The sequence below is a fragment of the Papaver somniferum genome, chromosome 1 (assembly GCF_003573695.1).
Source record: "Papaver somniferum cultivar HN1 chromosome 1, ASM357369v1, whole genome shotgun sequence".
Taxonomy (NCBI): Eukaryota; Viridiplantae; Streptophyta; class Magnoliopsida; order Ranunculales; family Papaveraceae; genus Papaver; species Papaver somniferum.
In genome coordinates this window covers 65,617,015-65,636,981 of record NC_039358.1, presented here as the reverse complement: position 1 = coordinate 65,636,981, position 19,967 = coordinate 65,617,015, and the positions used below count along the sequence as shown (strand labels likewise).

Sequence of the window (19,967 nt, the reverse complement as noted above, 5' to 3'; positions counted from 1 at the left end):
TTAGGCTAGCAGATAAACCAACACTCCCTAAGTTGAAAGCAGCAGAAGCAGGTGGTGAGAATGGAGGATCTGAAGAGAGCGAGGGCCAGAAAGGTGACTGCATTCCATCTGAATGAGTAGAATGATTACTAGCCTCTAGGTATACTGATTCAAAAATAGTCCTAGGTCTTTTCCCCTTCCTGTCATGAACATTCTCATTGCTGCCAATGGAAAAGTTATCAAAAGGGGACACAAAAGCTGAAGTAGTCTTAGCAGACACAGAAAGAGTCGAAGAAGCCAAACGGGTCACAGGACGAGGCTTAGAGTCCAACGACTCTCTAATAGTCAAAGAAAATACAACAGGCAATGCATTAGAGAGAGCAATAGGGGAGAAAGTTGAAGCTTTGTTACCAATACTCCCAGATGGCTGAAGACAAACCGAGAATCCAGAAGCCTTCGAGTGGTCCATGAAATCCGAGCCATATAACGAACCACCAGACTTGGAGCCTTCGCCACTCTCAGTCTGAGACATCACTTTGGTGACAACAACATGAGAAGCACGACGAGAAGGCGAAGGCAAAGCTCTAACAAAGATCCTTGACTGAGATTCCCTGCATCTTTCCTCATTATGATACAAAACAAAACATTTTTTACAATCTCTAAACGGCAACTTAGGGTAAAAGGCTGTCATGTAGTAGGGTCTCTTTTTAGTATTAAAGACCCCTTTCCTAGTAAGAGGTGTTCTCAATGGGACCATCATCTTAGCTTCAAACCAGTTACCAGCTCGGGAGACTGCTGCTACGAATTTTCCAAGCTGATCAAAAACCTCACGAGCCTTACCAGCATTGACAAGATCAGAGTGAATAGGAATCTGCACAGGCATAAGAGTGACTTCCCAAACAAGATCGAAAATCGAATCCAAATCCTCTAAAGGTTGAACAACGAAAAGCTAGCCAAACACCAAGGTTGGCATGGCATTGAAGGCAATGTCTCTATCCTGACTCTTTCTGAACGTCAGCACAAACAGATTTTGCATTCCCATACCCTGAACATAAGCTTTGGCCAGTTGAAAATCATTTGACTCAATTGGCCAAGCCCTATTGAGATGATGTTTGATAGAATTTTTGAGATAACTACGGGAATCATCACATAGCAAAGCAGCAAATCTAAAAGGGAATTCCTCTATATCCTCATCACACTCAATGACTCTCACTTGATCAGCTGGAAAAGCCATTAATGAAACACTGACTAGAAAGTAACACTTAGCTACACTAAAACTTGCAGGAATGCTGAAGACAATTACAGTAAAGTGAAAGGGAAATATGAATTTGTATAAATAGATAATAAACTGCAAAAGAAAGCCTAAGTAAGGTAGATTGAGCATGCAACATTGCAATAAATCCTCAGACAAGACAATTAAGGGAGAGAGAATGAGAAAACTCAATAAATCAATCACATCTCCCTGACAAACAATTGAGGACTGAGAGAAATTGGATATAATGCCTGCAGTAATGTATTGACAACACAATTTTAAAGAGACTAACAATAAATGACAGGATAGAAAATGAGCAATATTCTTTATCCTCAAGCATGGAAGATCAAATGACTCAGATTTCATAGAAATGATTTGCCAAGTGTAACAAAGCTTCTGAGTAAGCCACCCTAGAGAACAAGTTCCTAAGAATAAATAAATCATTTGCTTCCAGAATTAAAATTAAGATTCCCACTAATGATAATTAAAATAACCATTAAATCACAAAACAAAACTTTTAATGTATTGAAAACAGCTTCTGGGCAGAGAAACTCTTCACCATTACACTAATATTGTTCCTGGGCTACTAATACGAGACCCAAAGCATAACCCTGAAAGAAGAATCAATCACCAGACCCTCAAAAGGAACACTTTACAATAATAACATCTAATCCCTACATTAAGTAGGATCTCATAAAATATCAGAATCATCTTCATCAGAATCATCTTATCAAGAATCTTAAAATAAACAGACTCAAGTATTCAAATATCATAACTAGAGAGATTGAGAGAGAACCCGAATCCTTGAGTCAAGTCCAATCACAACAGCCAAGTCTGACAACCAAAAAATCACTATTGATTATATAACTCATGATGATGAATCGATGACTCTAAGGCCGCACCTCCATTAGCTCATGACCTAGCATAAAAACACGAGAAAAGAAGAAATTAGAGAAAACCCAGAGGAGAAGCAGAATCAAATAGCTAAGAGAGATGACAATCAAAACAAAATTTCGGAAATCATGATTGAAAGTATGAAACTACAAGCAGACGAAGAACAATCGAAAACCTAAAAAATTAGGTCAGAAAAACAAAACCAAATTTCTAAAAAATATTAACTATAGTGTAAATTAAACATATGATATTGAACAGAATCACAAGGAGAACATGGATTTGAATCAAAGTGTTAAGACTAGAAACAGATTCAAAAGCAAGATTGGAGAATTTTTTTGATTTTGACTAAGTCAGCTCCGCCTGACTTATCGCCACAACTAATATTCTTGTTCCCAATGTTCCATCAGATTTGTCACAGTCACTATAAAGGGTCGGATGATAATAAATCTTTAATTCTCTGGGCATACTTCCAACATCAATATAAAAGTAACTAAAATAAATAAACACATATTTTATTAATAATTAAAAACAAAAAAGAGTAATTTTACAAATTGACAACCAAACTTTAATACTCCCTCCGTCCCACTATTAAGTGACCTAGTTTAAATTTGCACAATTTTTAAGGCAAGCAAGGAAAAGAGTAATTTTAAGTATTTTTTACAATTATACCCTTATGGATAATAATTAATGAAATTTAGAAATGATTTATCTCTCAAACTACTCCACGGATGTTCGCAATCTTCATACCATTGAAAAGCATTTTAAAACACCTACGTAACGAATATAAACATGCCTATCAAATTATCCATATTTCTTATATTTTTTATAATTAACTAAAAGGATAATTTTAGAAATATCTCCTTGTTTAGTGATATAGGTCACTTATTAGTGGACAAAATCTAAAATCAAATAGGTCACTTAATAGTGGGACGGAGGGAGTATAACATATCTAAAAATCCGTGTCTTGGAATTTTACAAATTTTATCTCGTTGGAAATGTTTAAAAAAATCTACGCAATGAGTATAAACAACAATATCATATTTAGAGTTTTTACGAAAAAATCGGATATGTATATCATTTTAGGCTCAATTTTCGAAAATTAAATGTATATCCATTATGCAAACTACCACAAAGGATACATAATACTTTATGTGTAGCCATATTTTGGTTTATGCATCAACTTATTTTTCGTTGCCACTAATAAAACGATGTACTCCTGCCGTTTCAAGAAAAATGATACTTTCACTTTAGGCACAATTTTCGAAAATTTAATGCGTAGCCATTATGCAAACCACCACAAAGGATGCATAACACATTATGCAACCATATTTTGGTTTATGCATTGGCTAATCTTCCGTTTCAGGAAAAATGATACTTTTACCTGTGTCAGGAAAAATGATATTTTCACGCCGTGTCAGGAAAAATGACAATTTCACCCTGTGTCAGGAAAAATAATACTTTAATACTTCCGCACCGCGTCAGGAAAAATGTAATTTTCGCGGCGTGTCAAGAAAAATGATACTTTCCCACCGTGTCAGGAAAAATGATACTTTCACGTCATGTCAATAAATAATACTTTCGGTCGATCGTCCTACCGTGGCAGCGGTCATCTAGTTGAATTCGTTTTGTTTTTATATTAAATAAAGTATTAAAATTTGAAAATTTAATAGTCAATTCTTTTTAATAGAATAAAATGAAAATTAATTTGGTCAACTAAACCATCACTCACTCGAGGACTTACTACTCTAGCAACCCGGCCCACTGCTATTCGCTGCTTAAATCCTAACTCCTCGTCTTCTCGATTTCATCGTCCCATTTTGAAAAACCTTACCCATCCTGCACCTAAAATGAGCATTTCATCTCCTACCAGATCTGAACTCAAGCAACGAGAATTCTTAAATTTTCCTGAAGAAGTTCATCATGAGATCTTTCTGAAGTTACCAGCGAAATCCATCTTGGCATCGAGGTGTGTATGTAAGTTTTTTAATAATCTACTTTATAAACCTAGTTTCATCCAAAATCATGTCAATCACACCAATCAAAGCAAGAACAACAACCCTAAACTCTTGATTGTTCATCAACCTTTATGTAAGCACCCAATGATTTACTCCATAAGTATTGATTACGAATCTTTATTATTACCAGCACCATCATCCTCATCCACAACAACAACATCAGCTGATTTTGATGGAGCTGTTCTGATAAATTACCCATTTGAATCTACCATACATCATGTTCTTGATTATATGTGTTCATCTAATGGCTTGATTTGCTCAAGAATAATGAGGATTAGTAGACCTAGTTGTGAATAGGAATTTACTGTGGATATTAGATTCTGTGTTCTGAACCCATTTACAAGAGAATTTAAGGAATTTAAAATGCCTGGAAAGTATTACGGCGAAGTTACCTGTGGATTTGGTTATGATAACAGTATTGGTGATTATAAACTAGTGATGATACCAGACTATGAATATACTTGCTGTAAAATTGATGTTTATACAGTGAAATCAAATTCATGGAGTAGTAGTATTCAGGGTACCTTCTTATTTCGCAGCGGTAAAGGATATCGTGGTGTGTTTTTTAATGGACGTCTTCATTGGTTGGGAGGTCTCGACACTTACGAAACGTGCTCAGAAGTTATCTTATCTTTTTATATTAGTAATGAGATAGTGGTGAATATGCTATTACCTGAAAATATTATGCCACCTAAAGATTACTACGGAGAAGTTTATAAAAATGTGGGAGTGTGGGGAGACTGCATTGGTATAGCTTGTATATGGAATTCAGTTAGGATTGATGTGTGGGTGATGCAAGAGTACGGAGTGAAGGACTCTTGGATCATAAAATATACCACAACTCAACTGCCGTTGCCCTTTTCCTTGCAAGAAATTCCGTTTTGGAAGTCACTGTGGTGCTTTAACAATGGTGAACTTCTAGTAGATACTGGCAAGAAAATACTTTTATATGAACCAAAAACTGAAAGAGTTACATCGGTGGTGGTCCGTGATATTTCTATAAACAATAGTCGACAGATTTATGTGGAGAGCATAGTCTCACTTGGTTCTGGTACTAATATGGAGAAACCGATTACAGATGAGGTCGTGAAGAATCCTATGTAATCTCAGTCAAAAGGATTCATATTGCTTAAATCCAGGAACAAAGGAACTAGTATTAAGGTCATTGTGGAGGAATCAAAGGAATTCTTAGCAGATTGCTTGAATCCAGAAGAGGCAGAATGCAAAGCAGTCATAGAGGCGCATTTGTGGGCTAAAGCAGTCATATTCAGGGTGATGCTACACTGATTATCCTATCCATCATGGAGAAAGATTGCATCACACACTGGGAGCACAGAAACATATTATTAAAGAAATAAAATATCTTAGTATTAGTTTTGAATTATGCATTTTCACTTATGTAAGCAGGAGGAATGACAATCAAGTTGCTGACGCACTGGTAGTTTTCCTTCCAACATTTGTAACCTTGTTAAGCAATGTTAGTTTTCCTTCAAACATTTGTAACCTTGTAGCCAGAGATCAAAACTTCTTTGTTGGTTAGCTTTTTTGAATAATATATACTCCCTCCGTTCCTAAATAATAGGCTGGTTTCATGTGTTAATTATACATGAAACCAGGGAATATCTACAACTATAAGGTTATTATGGCCTTTCCGTATCACCGTGGATAACAACTGCACGCTAAGAATATTTGTAAACAAGGGTTGTTCAGATGTATTGGACCCACCAGCATATTTCGATGTAACCATTTCCCCTTGGTCTGTATCTCCCATCTCGACTCGAGTTTTCATTTCCTTTCCTTTTGCCTTTGTCATTTAATATGTTGATTTAACTTTAACACTCTCAATTTTTTTGAACTTGCACGACCACAACTTAAAAGAAACAGTGTACAGACTATGAATATATTTATATTTATAGTGTTTTAATGCAATTGACTTTTCTTTGGTTTCATCAGATTTGTCACAGTCACTATAAGGGGCCGGATGATAATAAATTTTTAATTCTTTGAGCACACTTCCAACATCAATATAAAAGTAACTAAAATAAATAAACACATATTTTATTAATAATTAAAAAAAGAGAGTAACTTTTATGAAATATATCAATAAATAAAACAAAACAATAAATAAAATGGAACTTGGAGCTTTATTTTATTTATTTAAATATATCAATAAATAAAATGGAAAGTACAAAGATATTTAATTTCTTAAGAAATAAAAAAGATTATAATCTGTAAAAGCGAAACAAATTTATATTTGTATTTAAATAAGGTTATTAACAAATAAAACAAAACAATAAAACCACTAATAGGTCTCCATCATCCCTCTCACCTGCTGCAGCTCCATCAAACAACTACTATTGCAGTGCACAAATTTCGAACAAAGCTATCCTATGATTCTAATTTTCAAATTAAAGCTGCTTTTCCCTGTAACCTATCCTATGATTCCAATTTTCAATTTTCAAACCCTTTCCATCAGCCAACACCTATATAGTTAAGTTATAAGGCAGCAAAGTAGTAGGCCTTTTGTAGGACAGTAATTAGGACTAGCCTCTTCTAGTCTAGGTAATTAAAGAAATGTTCTTTTTGCCTTTGTCATTTAATCAGTTGATTTAAATTCAACACTCTCTACTGGACATCACAACTGGTTAAATATTCGATCCATGAATGAAACCATGATGCATTCATATTGTTGAATAAGCGAAGCTCAAACTTTACAATATTTGATTTGTGATGAAGAAGCAATGTTTTGTCCACAAAATACATGAATTATTGATCTCCGATGTCGAAGGAGGAGGGAATATCCAAAATCGGAAATCGAGGGTGGGGATAAAGGTCCATATGTGCTTCCATCTTTTAGATAACACACAAGTACGAGCAACATCCTTGATATCAAGGGGTGATGATGAAAGGATGTGATGAAGAACCGAGTCAGGTAATTGGCTAGTCCTATCTTCTAAAGCTTCACCCATAGACTTATGTGATTTTGGATTATCGAAATCCATGAGATTTCAATTTCTCTGTACAAAAAATAAATGGAATAAAGGTGTAGATTTTACAATGAAATGTTTAAATATATCTTCATTTGTTAAATTACTAACAATATTAAGAAAATCTCAAGTTTGATTTGATAAAAAAAAAAACCAAAATCACTAACATATTGAGAGTTCTATTGCAGCTTATTCATTCTCATTCATTCATCTAATAAACCAAACCATAACTTAATTAATCACTGCAATGTTGACGCCAAAACAAAAATTTAAACAGAGTACAGATGGAATTAAAAGAAATACCTTAGCTTAGGGTTTCCAGGGAAGATACCGGTACTCCCACTGACTTTTGGAAAGAGATAGAGAGGGCGAGAAAACAATGAAATATTAGAGCCTGTTTGGTACAGTTTTCAAAAACAGTTTCCAAAAATAGTTTTCCACTGTTTTAAAAACATACTCTTTTTTCCTTGTTTTCATTTTCTAAAAATTGTTTGGTAAACTGTTTTTTAAAACAAGGAAAATCAACTAAATCGTATCAAATGTAAAGATTCTTCTAAGAGATAGTGATATTATCCATGACTCACTTGCAGTCATTCTCCCGATCTCTTACTTTGTTTTGAATAGAAAAAAAAGAACCAAGAAAAAAAAAGAGAAAACACAAAAAACAATAATTTGTTGTTTTCACTTTTTTGTTTTCAGAAACAGAAAACAGATAGAAAACATTTTCTGAAAATGTCCCTACCAAACACGTTTTCTCCTGTTTTCTGTTTTCTCTATTTTTAAAAGCAGAAAACTGTTTTTGAAAACTATACCAAACAAGCTCTTAGGTTTTCATCTTTAGGGTGGTAAATAAAATAATGGTCCCACATGAAATTGACCAAAGGGTGAATGTCATTGGAATCAGATCAATTATTTGGGAGTAAATTATAGTTATGATCCTGGATAAAAGTTGCAAATTATTTTGGAGGCCCTAGGATCTTCTCGAAAGCTAGTTTACGAAACCGTAAACTCCCCATTTCTCTCCTTCGCGTCTGCCCAACTTCCTTACAGTTTCATAACTACTCTCGGAAAAAAATTCAAAAACCAAATTCATTCTCTCCTCCTTTTGTAAATCTTCGATGTCAGCTTCATCATCGTCAATTGATAATCAACAATTTTAGATTTTAGTGGAGTAAACAGTAAATCAGAAGTTTTAAATGGGAAAGAAAAAGCCTAGAACAAATGCGAAAGAAATTGAGTGCGATTCAGAAGAAGCAGAAACAGCGAATCGAGTAACAAATGCAATGACAGGTATAATTTCTGTAGATTTAGTGGATATGTCCTGCACAAACTAAAAATTGAATTTCTGTTGATTTTGTAGGAAGTAGCGAAATTGAATGTGATTCAGATCCAGATCAAACTGAGAGTCAAGTAAAAAAATCAAGAAAAGGCATACATTCTGTTGATTTATATCTTCAAATTTGTTTTTTTTTTTTTGTAAACACCATAAATCATGGACTAACTTTTGTGTTTGTTTTTGTAGGAGCAGTAAATCAGAAGAAATCGGATGAATGGGATGAAGAAGAAGGTATTAAATTATTTTGATGTCCCTTCTTGTGGATTTCCTGCATGAAAACCGAACTTTAGTAATTTTTCTGAAAAAATCAAAACTATGGATATTTCTTGCACAGTAGGTGTGTGTGGATTTAAAAATCAATCAATTTTGAGTTTTTTGTTACCTTATTCAATAAAAATTTGAACTGTATGATGATAGATCTGATATTTGATGAGTGGTTTGGTTGGTGTAGAAAACTGAATTGTACCAATACCATGATCCTGTTTTTCAGTTGGATACATCCTGCACAAGAATTAACTGTGGATATATCCTGCCCAAAAGTTATAGTTTTGATTGTTGAAAGTAAAATGTTTTGCAGTTTTGATTGTTTTCCATTTGTTTTTGTAGTATCATCTGGAAAGCCATATAGAGAAGGTTTTTCTGCTTTGTCGGCTTTAGTGAGGGTTATGAATGAAAAAAATTGAAGTCGAGTAAAGAACAATTGGATGTACTTATGGAATCTCCCTTTGGTGACTTGTACATAATGTTCTTGGAGAATGAATACGGTCCATCCCACTGGAACAAAACTGATAAAGCCTTCACGAAGTTCTTGAGGTGCTTCAAAGGAGCGACAAAACATGAAATCAAGTTTGAGTTTGTTCAAAATGGTGAAAAACACATATTCACGTCCACGCCACAAGAGCTGGGTCTCATTCTTGGAATGCCATGCATTGAAGGGAGAAAACGTGCAACAAAAGAGGCGATGTATGGTGGTTGCTTTAGAGAATCTGAATTTTACCGTAGGATTTTTGGTAAAGATAAATCTGCAACAAAGGCATCGATACGAGAAGCAATCTACTGATTGGTAAAAGCTAATGGAGAAAATGAAATGGAACCGTCTATTAGAAGGAGGGGTAATGAAGACTTGGCGATGCTTATCGGTCTGTACATGTGCAACACTATCTTTTTTACAACGAAAGATGCAATTACAATAAAGGAGAAGTATCTGGGTTTAGTGGTTAATTTTGAAAGATGTAAAACCTTGTCATGGGCACACCTGATACATGCACATTTGGCCAGACGCATCAACAAAAGTTTCAAAAACCCAGAAAACATTACTGGATGTGTTTTTTTATCTTCCGGTGAGTTATAAACAAAAATTATATGCCTATTTTATTAAGTATTCTTTAAATTAGAAAAGTAGTATTTACTATGATTTGAAACAGATTTGGTTTGCTGAGCATACCAAAATAATGGTGCCAAAAGCATTACCAGAAGATAAATTTGTACCGAGAGCAGGTAGGTGGAATCTGAAACAGATTTGCACTGCATTACTCAAAAACATGGATGAGTCGAAATATGTGGTAAGCTAATCTTATTCTTCATGTTTAAGCTTAATTTGTCTTCCTGTTTAAGTTGAATTTGTCTCTATGTTTAAGCTCCTAGGTTTCATGTTGATCTGTGTAAATTTCCTGCACAGAATGAATGTTTGTCAACGAACATAGATATTACCTGCACAGAATGAATGTTTGTTAATTTGTACTTGTAGTGTCAACTAACATATAAATAAAATATTGCAGTTTGATCAAAAATTTGTCGAGCCTTACACTGAGAAAGAAAAGGTTGTATTGAATATGAGTGAAGAGGGTGGCATTATGTTCTTGGAAGAAGGAAGAGAAGACAAATATGAGGAATTGAGGATGACTATAAAGTCAAGTTGGAAACAAATGCAGAAAATGGATTGTAATAATGAAAAAGTTGTGCCTAAAATGCAAGAGATGTTGAACAAGATCTACTTCAAAGCCTACCCAGACATTCAGCCTGATAGAATACATAAAGAATTTGATGATTCTGTACAATTGGATGATGATGCAAAACTTGATGTGCCTATGTCACATCAAGAAGCACCAGAAGATGATTCCAGTTCGGCACAGGTTAAAAAGGATGATGATGCAAAAGTTGATGTGCCTATGTCACATCAAGAAGCACCAGAAGATGATTCCAATTCGGCACAGGTTAAAAATGATAAGAGGGTTGAATTTGATGATTCTGTACAATTGGATGATGATGCAAAAGTTGATGTGCCTATGTCACATCAAGAAGCACCAGAAGATGATTCCAATTTGGTACAGGTTAAAAATGATAAGAGGGTTGAACTTGTTTTTGGTGATGATGTTGAAAACATGGACGTTGCCGATATTTTAATAGGGTTGAAGGTACATTTCATAGTATGAATAGACATGTTTTCTTCTTTCTATTGATATTTACACAATATTGTTAAGACTTAACAATTTAAAAAAAAAAAATTAAGCAGGAAACACCAAGATTGCAGACCTCGGCAACGGCTATTAATCCAGAGCCAACTCCTATTGTTACAGAAACAACTTCTAGTGCTCCTATTGCTCCTGAAGCAAAGGTTGCTGATGAATCTCAAGAGGCAAATCATACTGCTCCAGAAACAACAAGTTCTGCTTCTCCAAAGCCTGCTAGTGAAGATCCAAATGTTACTGTTCCTGAAGATCCAAATGTTACGAAACCATATCTGGTTTTCGAGAGGAATTTTAAAAAGAGGAAAGCTTCTGAGTCGAATGTACAAAAAGACGATATTCTAGCAGAGAATAAGAAGGCAAAGGACGAACACATTGCCGCAAGGTCGGCCGAAATTATTAAAAAGTTTGAAGAGGTAATTTCTGAACAATATTGATATTGCGGATATTACATGCACAGAATGAAAATGTCCTTCGATTGAGAAAGATTATGCAAAAATATTTATGATGAACATTGTTGATGAACTTTACTCATTGTTGAGATTACAGGAAGGATTCTATAAAGGAAATTCGATGGATGGAAATGGTAAAACATCCTTGGAAAAAGTTACAAGGGAGTTGGCCAAGACAATAGAAAAGCTTCAAGAGGTAAAAAAGTATTCATGTCTTTTTTGAGAAGTTTAATTGATTACATTTTTGTTAATGTGAAAACATCTTATTTTTGTGTATGTTCTGCATGTTATTGTGGATATGCATCATGTGTTGAGACTTCAGGATGGAGAAAGTAAACCATCGACTGCAAAGATCGACGAGTTCGCACTGGCTACTAGCAGAAACAGGAATAATATACAAGTAGAAGCGTCTTCAGTGGTGACTAAGGAAAAGGAAACCCTGTCTTCTGAGTTGAGGGTCATGAATCACCCAGAGAGGTTTTTGAATGAAGCACATGACGAGAAACGGATTCTTTTGATTCTAGACCTGAATGGGGTCCTTGGTTCTTTTGGTTATAGGAAAATTTCATAATTGAGGCCTCACTGTTATGAGTTTGTGCGCTTCTGTGTTGCGTCGTTTAAAAAAGTGGTGTTTTGGTCTTCAATGACCAGGTACTCTTCCAGATATTTGCCTAATTCGAATCATATTTCCTATTTGGAGAATTTGAATACTGGATATGTTTTTCTTCTCTTTTTTCTAATCCCTGCAGTGCAAATACTACGAAGGCAATGAAAAAGATATTCCCGCCAGATTTGGACATACAACAAATCCAGATATGGGTATGGTATAAACTTATCTTTTTAATGTCCTTGCTACCTTTATTTGCATTCCCTTTTTCCTTCTCTGGTAGCACAACCTAAAATACTGCACTTTTTCCTCTTCTTGTCATATGCTTTTGGGCAGAACCAAGCACATTGCACTGACACCAAGATTCCGGATCCTGAATCTGATAAAGCTTCCAAGCCATGGTTTCTAAAGGTAACATACCAAATCAACGCCCGTTTTTCAGGAGACTTCGATCATGCTTTAAACACTATTATGGTGGACGATTCTCCATTGAAAACAGTTATTAATCCAGTAAGTTTGCTTGTTACTGCTCCCTTCATCTTTTTATCATTTTCCTCTACCGTCTTTGTGCTTAACTATGTCCTTGCTATAGACGTATTCTAGCGCAACACAACGGTGTTTCCGAAAACATGGCATCCTGGGGATGCGAAGGGTAACGCATTAAGTAAGTCTGAATTATGTTATATGTTTAGCATTACGTAAAAAAGTCCCAGGTTATCATATATTTGGTTTTTGTTAACAGGCAAAGATGGAGCTATCCGCAGTTTCCTCTATAGTCTACCGTATGATGGGCATATCCAAGACCATGTGCTAACAAAACATCCCAAATGTTTCCGTCAAGAGGAAGCTGATAGCACAATCGCTATGGTTTGGGGTAATTCAGATTATGCGACAAAATTAAGGTTGGTGTCTTGCTCCACATGACTAGTTATAGAATCCTGAAATGTTTTAAGATATCATGTGAAGTAACGAATGTTTGGTTCTGCTTACCAGAAAGATTGAGGAACAGGATAGAACAAAGTCCGGATCTACAATAATTGGAAAAACAAAGGCCGGATCTACAACAATTGGAAGCTCTTGATCCACAAAATGGAGATAGATATCAAAATGGAGAGACATATCAGCTTATATATTATATAGATAGAGCTATCATAACACAACCATAGACAGATAAAGCTGTGGTCGTGCGACTCGTGCAAGTTCAAAAAAATTGAGAGTGTTGAATTCAAGAGTCCAAGTGGCTTCTTTATGTAAGGAAATTGAAAAAAATCTTCATCTGTAAAATCTGCAAGACCTGTCTTAAATAAAGAAACAACCACTACATTTCATCATATATTATAGATAGAGCTGTCATAACACAACCATAGACAGATAAAGTTGTGGTCGTGCAAGTTCAAAAAAATTGACTGTGTTAAAATGACAAAGGCAAAAAGAAAGGAAATGAAAACTCGAGTAGAGATGGGAGATAAAGACCAAGGGGAGAAACATCCTTTAGTTCAGTTTGGTGTGGGGTGGAAGCATCTTGGCACACGCAGAAACCTGTCCTTGTAAACAAGGTTGTTCAGGTGAAGAGAAGTGGCTGCATCGAAATATGCTGTTGGGTCCACGACATATGAGCAACCCTTGTTTACAATTATTTTTAGCGTGCAGCTGTTATCCACGGTGATACGGAAATACCATAATAGTCTTATAGTTGTAGATATTCCCTGCACAGGTTTCAGTGGATATTTCCTGTACGGCCCCGTCTGACAAAAGATAAAAGCTTTATTTTTCTTCTTTCGTAATTTCTGTAAATAAAAGATAAATCACATCACGTGGAGGTCAGTTGCTTTGTGAAAATGATTGATGATTAGGGTTTATATCCAATCTAGTGGGCAAAGAAGTGAGCCTATTTTTGGACCCATTGAAGACCCCAAGAAAGAGATCATCATAGGCTTGAATGTTCGATCAAATCTTTAAATCTTAATGATGGTTAATTTTCTATTCTTCAGTTAAATGATAGTATTAATTTGACAAAGCACACAATCCCATCAAAAATAAAAATAACATTTACAAAGATTAGTGCTAAGTTGAGAGTGTTGAATTTAAATCAACTGATTAAATGACAAAGGCAAAAAGATCTGTTTCTTTAATTACCTAGACTAGACTAGAAGAGATTTCAAAAGGATGCTAAGTTGTGAGACAGTGTCTTGGCTAGTCCTAATTCTCGTAAAGAACAAAAGACTCGAGTACCGTCTATACATCAAAGCATTGCTATTCTAGTGCAACTCTTGTCCTACAAAAGGCCTACTACTTTGCTGCCTTATAACTATAGATGTTGACTGTTATTATAGACTAGCTTCAAAGTGTGGACTGTGGAGGCACTGAGTTGGTCCATATCCATAAGACTGATGCATCATGTATGTACTTCCATCGGAGATTGCACCCACTTACTTTTCATGGCTGCTAATAGGGGAATATCACCCTCTATTAGCATTGTTGCTACTTCTTTTTTTTGGGTCAATGTATACAGGTAGTAATATATAGATCATATTAGCATTGTTGCTACTTTATAGATCTTTCTTTGGACGGAGTCATCATTAAAGCCCCTCAGACCGAGTTATCTTAGTGACTCATGTACCCCACAGACCGGGTTAACTCCGGGGACATGTGTAAAGAACGATAATCTAACAAGGACTTGCAGCAGTGGGTGCCGACCTAAAGTTCCAACAATAAAAACTAACCGACAGTAAAAAAATCATTTACCTCGACGGTTATAAAGTTAAAGGGAAAATGTGTTCAAAATGCAAATAGAGCACGTGTTAGTTTTTACTGATGCATGGAGTACCACTTACCAGGTGGTCAAAACCACATCTCGTTACCGTTACCGACTCACCACAACTCATTTTTAAAAACCACCGTTTTCTTGAAAAGAGAGAGAGAGAAAAAGAGCGAGCGAGCGAGAGGAAACGAAAACCCTAGAAATTTATTTATTTTTCCCAAGATTCAACAAAAACCTAGTGATTCATCAAAAAAAAAAATTGGTAATGGAGAAAAAGAGGGAATCAAAAAAGAAAAGACGATCTTCAAATCTCGACATTGATTATCGTCTGATTAGGGGTAATTCAGGTGTACAAAAAGAAGATGATTTAAAAGTTGTGGTTGTGAAAGAAGAAGAAGAAGATGCAATCGAAATTGAAACAAATAGGAGGAAACTGCCAAAGAAAGAGCCAATTTCTGGTAAGTAATGAGATTTGGTAATTTACTTTGTGTATGATCCATAATTTGTTTTTTTAGTAGATGCAAGTGAAATATGTTCAATTAGATGCAATTGAAAATTAACCATGAATTATGTACACATTTAGGCTTAATTCGTTTGTTGCCGACTGTCTATATGCATTTCAGACCACAATTAGTGTCCGCCGGCTGCTATAAACTGTATTTAGTTGATTCAAGCTAACCAAGTCCACTAGCTTATGGTATGTGTTGAAGTCGAGTCAAACTAAATAGAAAAATTGAGTAAGATGACACTTGATAGGGTTAGAACCTACAATATTAGAAATTTTATAAGGTTTTGGCATAAAATTCAAATTTAAATCCTTGTAAAACTTTATTTGTTTTGTTTATGTACAAGTGCCCGAATTATCCTTTTGTTTTTGCAGAAACTTCAACTGTCATTGTGCTTGTTCCGGAACCGCTTTTTGCAGTGCCCAAACTAGAAGATCCTGGAGATATTATCCCCTATCAATGTGGTAAGCAAATTTGATTGTATGGATCTGTAATGCTTGATGTGAAAAAGCTTGTCCACCCATATGTACAAGTGCCCTAATTATCCTTTTGTTTTTCCAGAAGAACCAATTTCTCAGGGTATGCTAGTAGCAAAACAGGAAGTTTGTACAGATATTGTCTCCTTTAAAGGTGGTAAGAAAATAAATTTTACCTAATTTAAAAGTTTCGGCCGATGTTTAGCTCCCGAAGTATGATTTCTGAGAATTTTGTCTTCATTTTTACAGAACCAAAATAAATATCCTACAAAGGTGGCTTCCATGCAGTAGTAAGTTTTTATGAAAGATTTGAGAAAGATCCGGTGAAAAGAAAAAGGCGCGATGCGCTGATACTTGAAGCGGGCTCAACAACTTCGTTAAAGAAATTACTGTGGTTTAGGGACGGACATTTGAAGTTTTCAAAATAAAGTTCCTTTGTGGAAGGTGATGAAGTTTTTTCTGAACAAGGAGGTTCCTATGGGTAACGCTGATTGATGTAAGTATCCACATACAATTGAATCAATTATAAGATCTTACAAGCATTCTGGAGAAGGTGACTCTGGAGAAGGGGACTCTGATGAAGACCACTATTTTGAATTTGGTGATGGTGACAATAAGGTCACCTTGACAAGTAACCCTGATCATGTTGCCGTGACTTTTGGAATTAGGAGACCCAAACCAGGGGAAACTGTAAAATAGAGTAGGGAGTCAATAGCTGTAGAAGGAGATGTATTAGCTTATTTTAAGGATGACAAGATGAAAAATACTATCATTGAGAATGCCATTGTGGGCATACTTCAGTATGAGACTGAAGATGTGGAAGAAATAAAAAGAAATGGTATCCTACTAACAAAGCTACTTACATTGCATCTTTGTGTGGCTGTCTTCCTAACAACAGGAGAAGGAAGCTGGTTGTCAAAGAAGGAATGTGGAAAACATTTCCGAAGTTTGCCAGCGATGAACACTTTCGATTGGCCAACGCTAATTCACACCACTCTCATGTCGAGCATAAGAAAACAAAAAAAACTGTACTTGGATGCTTACCCTATCTACTGGTAAGTGTGACAGTTACGACTAGTTTGCAAGATAATTAATCTGATTAACTCGAGCTATTTTCATGCGTAGGTATGTATTACTGTGTGCATAATTTTAAAAATAAAATAAAATGATTTACTCAAGCTATTTTCATGCAGTACTTGTTCGCAGCGCACTCAAACTACTTCAAGCAAGAGAAACATAATTTTCCCCGGATGGAAAGATGGACAACGAAGGAACTGAGTTACAAAATAGATATGAAGATAGCAGTGTCCATGGTAAAACAAAGACATCATTTAAAATCTATGACTTATGTTCTTAGTTATTACCAAAAATCTATTGTGCAAGTCTGTTGATCTCTCTGATGATGCTTCAATTTCAGCTATCGAGTTCACTGATAAAAGGTTGGTCAGAATCTGAGAAAAGATTGATGATAGGGTTTCAAAAGAACCTACAACTACACCTGCAAGTATACAGGGTTGTTGTAGATAGGTGGAGTAAGAAGGGGTTTGTCCTCAGGGACTAGGAGGGAGTTGTGTTGATTTTCTATGTTTCTCACTTGAATTCGAATCCTAAAGTGTCAAGACAAAAGCTAAATCTCAGTGTGGATATGGAGATTGCTAGGATCTTGGAGTCCACCACCTAATCTTAGCTTAGTAATTCAGTTACAGTGATGTCATTGTCTCTGGTAAAAAGCATTCATCACAAGTATTAATTGTCTGATTAAAGCACAACTAATCAAAAGATAAATCTATTCATTTTAAGCATGATTTACAGCACAACAACATAGAATTGATCAAACTACCAAGGATGCATGACATACATGGTGAAAGTAATATGTTGTAGAACTAAGATGAAATCTACCCTTAAGCAATTAAGTACAGCAATAACACCACTAAGAACATGAATCAATTTAGCAAAATATTAAGGGCTCCATTTAACCCTAGCAGAATGGATTAGAACATCATAACATCATAAACATGAACTGATACAAAAATTGGAATTGAACTGAACCCTTGAGCTTGGCTAACCCAAGTCTCAATTGGTGCTCTGGCTAGCCCAGGCATATCCATTACAACGTCCCAAAGCATCTATTTATACATGCACAAGTTTTTCCAAAAAAACATAAAATTAGGGTTTCATAAAGATTGAAATTAGGTTTACCTAATCTCTGAAAACTCTCAAGTGCATCGACCCAATCTTCTATTTCTTCTCCTGATGCTACCCATTCCTTCAATTGCTCTCCATTTCGACCTAGTTTACCAATTTTACACGCTAGGGTTTTAGAGAGAAAACGTGTAGAAATTGGGAAAATAGGTGGCTAAAGAGAAGGGAAAATGATGGGATTAGGGTTGGTGGTGTTTTAGAAGAGATGGTGGTGGTGTGGTGGTGGCAGAGAGTTGGTGGCGGAGCTGTTGGTGCGGACATGGGTTTGCAGACATGGAGAGGAAGGAGAAGGAAGAGATGAAAGAAAACCCGATAGAATTTTCTTAGGGTTCGTTTGGTTTGGGTGTTAGACGGAACCATCAAATCTCGATGTTCTGCTTGTGAAAGACGTCGGATGAGAAGATTATGGATTAATCCAACGACGCGATGGAGATGGGTATGGAGCGACCGTTGGATGTGGGATACATCAAAATTGACGGTCCAAGATGGAGTTAGGTGCTGTAGTGTAAGGCGGAGATATCAAACTTCGATGCACAGCAAGGGAGCGACCGTCGGATGCTTCTGAGAACTGATCTGACGGCTGAAGACGCAAGCGGGTATGGATTTGGGTTTTAGGCTTTTGGGTATAGAATATGGGTTTGGGAAATGAGTTTGGGCTTGGAAAACCTTGAGCCCACTTCTTCTTTAAGAACAACTTTCTTCTTCAAGCCCATTTCTATCCTTTTTTTGGTCTTCCGCACATCACTCTTCGCGGCTTCCTTGCGTAATTCCTCCTGGCTTTTCACTACTTTTCTGCTCTTTTTGCTCCGCAACTCATCCAATCTTTATTTATTACCTAAAAATTCAAAATTAAGTAAGAAAAATATTTATTCTTGAAAACAATGAAAATACAGAATATGGGATAAAATGTAGAATTAATGCACAAAAGATGAGTTAAATGCCAAGAAAAATATATAGAAATATGCACTTTTTAGCACTCATCAAATACCCCCAAACCTGAATTTTACTTGTCCTCAAGTAAAACAAAACTAAGGAAATCCTAACTATACCACTGTCACTGGTCTCTCGAATGCATTTAGCGTATGCACTAAGCCTTTTAAACCACTAAGTGTCCCTAGTGGACGAGTTGAAGTCTCGTGAAGGTTTGCTTAGAACGTACCTACAAAGTTCTAGGTCAAAATATGAGCTCAGATTCCATCAAATGTGACATGTGCAAAACAGTTTAAGCTCACAGCAAAATGGAGATGTCAATCTAGATATCAAAGGCACAATCCTAGCACTGATAACAAAAAAAAAGACATGCGATAAGAGTGTAAAGTGTATCTACACATGTGTAAAGAAAGATCTGAAGTCATGACTACTAATCACCAAGAGATAGTTTCTCAGGCTAAGAACTGAGGTCGAAATCTAGCTAGCTGTCCGGACTTTACGAGAATTGTGAATGAGTTGGAGGTATTTCACAATTACTCGCGTTGTACATCAATGGCATACACCCTCCTTGCTTATTACAAAAAACAACAAAAGATGACTCTTTACATGACTCTTATTTACATTGACTATTCTCTTTTTATTTTTGGAACAAGAGATGATGGAATTGATAAATACTTGATTTTTTTTTTTTTTTTTTTTCTTGGATAGAAACACTTTTGATACATATACAAAAGGAAACAAAAATTACATGACACTTTGCAAGAGGTAGCCCTTTTTGATGCACCCAGTTAAATTCGATGGTTGTCTTTCTTAATGTAACCTCCACCTTCTATCCCAACCAACCAAAGAACAAGCTAGTCAAGTTTCGTTCAGTATTCTAAAGTGATTGGCAATCGTAACTTCCTATCAAACACCTTGAAGATCGAGGCCATACATGTATTGGTAGATCGTGCGCGTGCAAATTTCTTATCACTATGTGAATTGTGCTAGAATCAGGGTGCCTAAATATCTAGACTAAGACTCCTAATAAAAATACATATTTGCACAAGAGTCAACATTTCAAGGTAAATGAGCTCCATTTTTTATGATTTTTTTTTTTAATTTT

General features: G+C 35.6%; 2 protein-coding genes across 2 annotated transcripts; both read left to right on the top strand.

Moving 5' to 3' along the window:
- The first annotated feature begins 4,503 nt into the window (after positions 1–4,503).
- On the top strand, positions 4,504–5,244 carry LOC113325559 (F-box protein CPR1-like). Its single transcript, XM_026573670.1, has one exon. It carries the CDS (start codon positions 4,504–4,506, stop codon positions 5,242–5,244), a length of 741 nt encoding a protein of 246 aa, XP_026429455.1.
- Positions 5,245–8,136: 2,892 nt separating this feature from the next.
- LOC113289630 lies at positions 8,137–13,320 on the top strand. The gene is made up of 14 exons (XM_026538954.1): positions 8,137–8,417; positions 8,488–8,537; positions 8,650–8,694; positions 9,070–9,803; positions 9,888–10,025; positions 10,242–10,877; positions 10,976–11,344; positions 11,478–11,576; positions 11,703–12,031; positions 12,130–12,199; positions 12,324–12,497; positions 12,580–12,651; positions 12,730–12,889; positions 12,981–13,320. Exons 4-9 carry the CDS (start codon positions 9,726–9,728, stop codon positions 11,949–11,951), a joined length of 1,569 nt encoding a protein of 522 aa, XP_026394739.1. The 5' UTR covers positions 8,137–8,417; positions 8,488–8,537; positions 8,650–8,694; positions 9,070–9,725; the 3' UTR covers positions 11,952–12,031; positions 12,130–12,199; positions 12,324–12,497; positions 12,580–12,651; positions 12,730–12,889; positions 12,981–13,320.
- The last annotated feature ends 6,647 nt before the right edge of the window (positions 13,321–19,967 follow it).

Bases quoted from the DNA above. Each gene is read 5' to 3' on its own strand.
- LOC113325559 (XM_026573670.1), top strand. From the start codon at position 4,504: ATGCCTGGAAAGTATTACGGCGAAGTTACCTGTGGATTTGGTTATGAT.
- LOC113289630 (XM_026538954.1), top strand. From the start codon at position 9,726: ATGCACATTTGGCCAGACGCATCAACAAAAGTTTCAAAAACCCAGAAA. The intron at 10,878-10,975 runs GTACATTTCATA...AAAATTAAGCAG, and splicing joins ATATTTTAATAGGGTTGAAG to GAAACACCAAGATTGCAGAC. The intron at 11,345-11,477 runs GTAATTTCTGAA...TTGAGATTACAG, and splicing joins TTATTAAAAAGTTTGAAGAG to GAAGGATTCTATAAAGGAAA.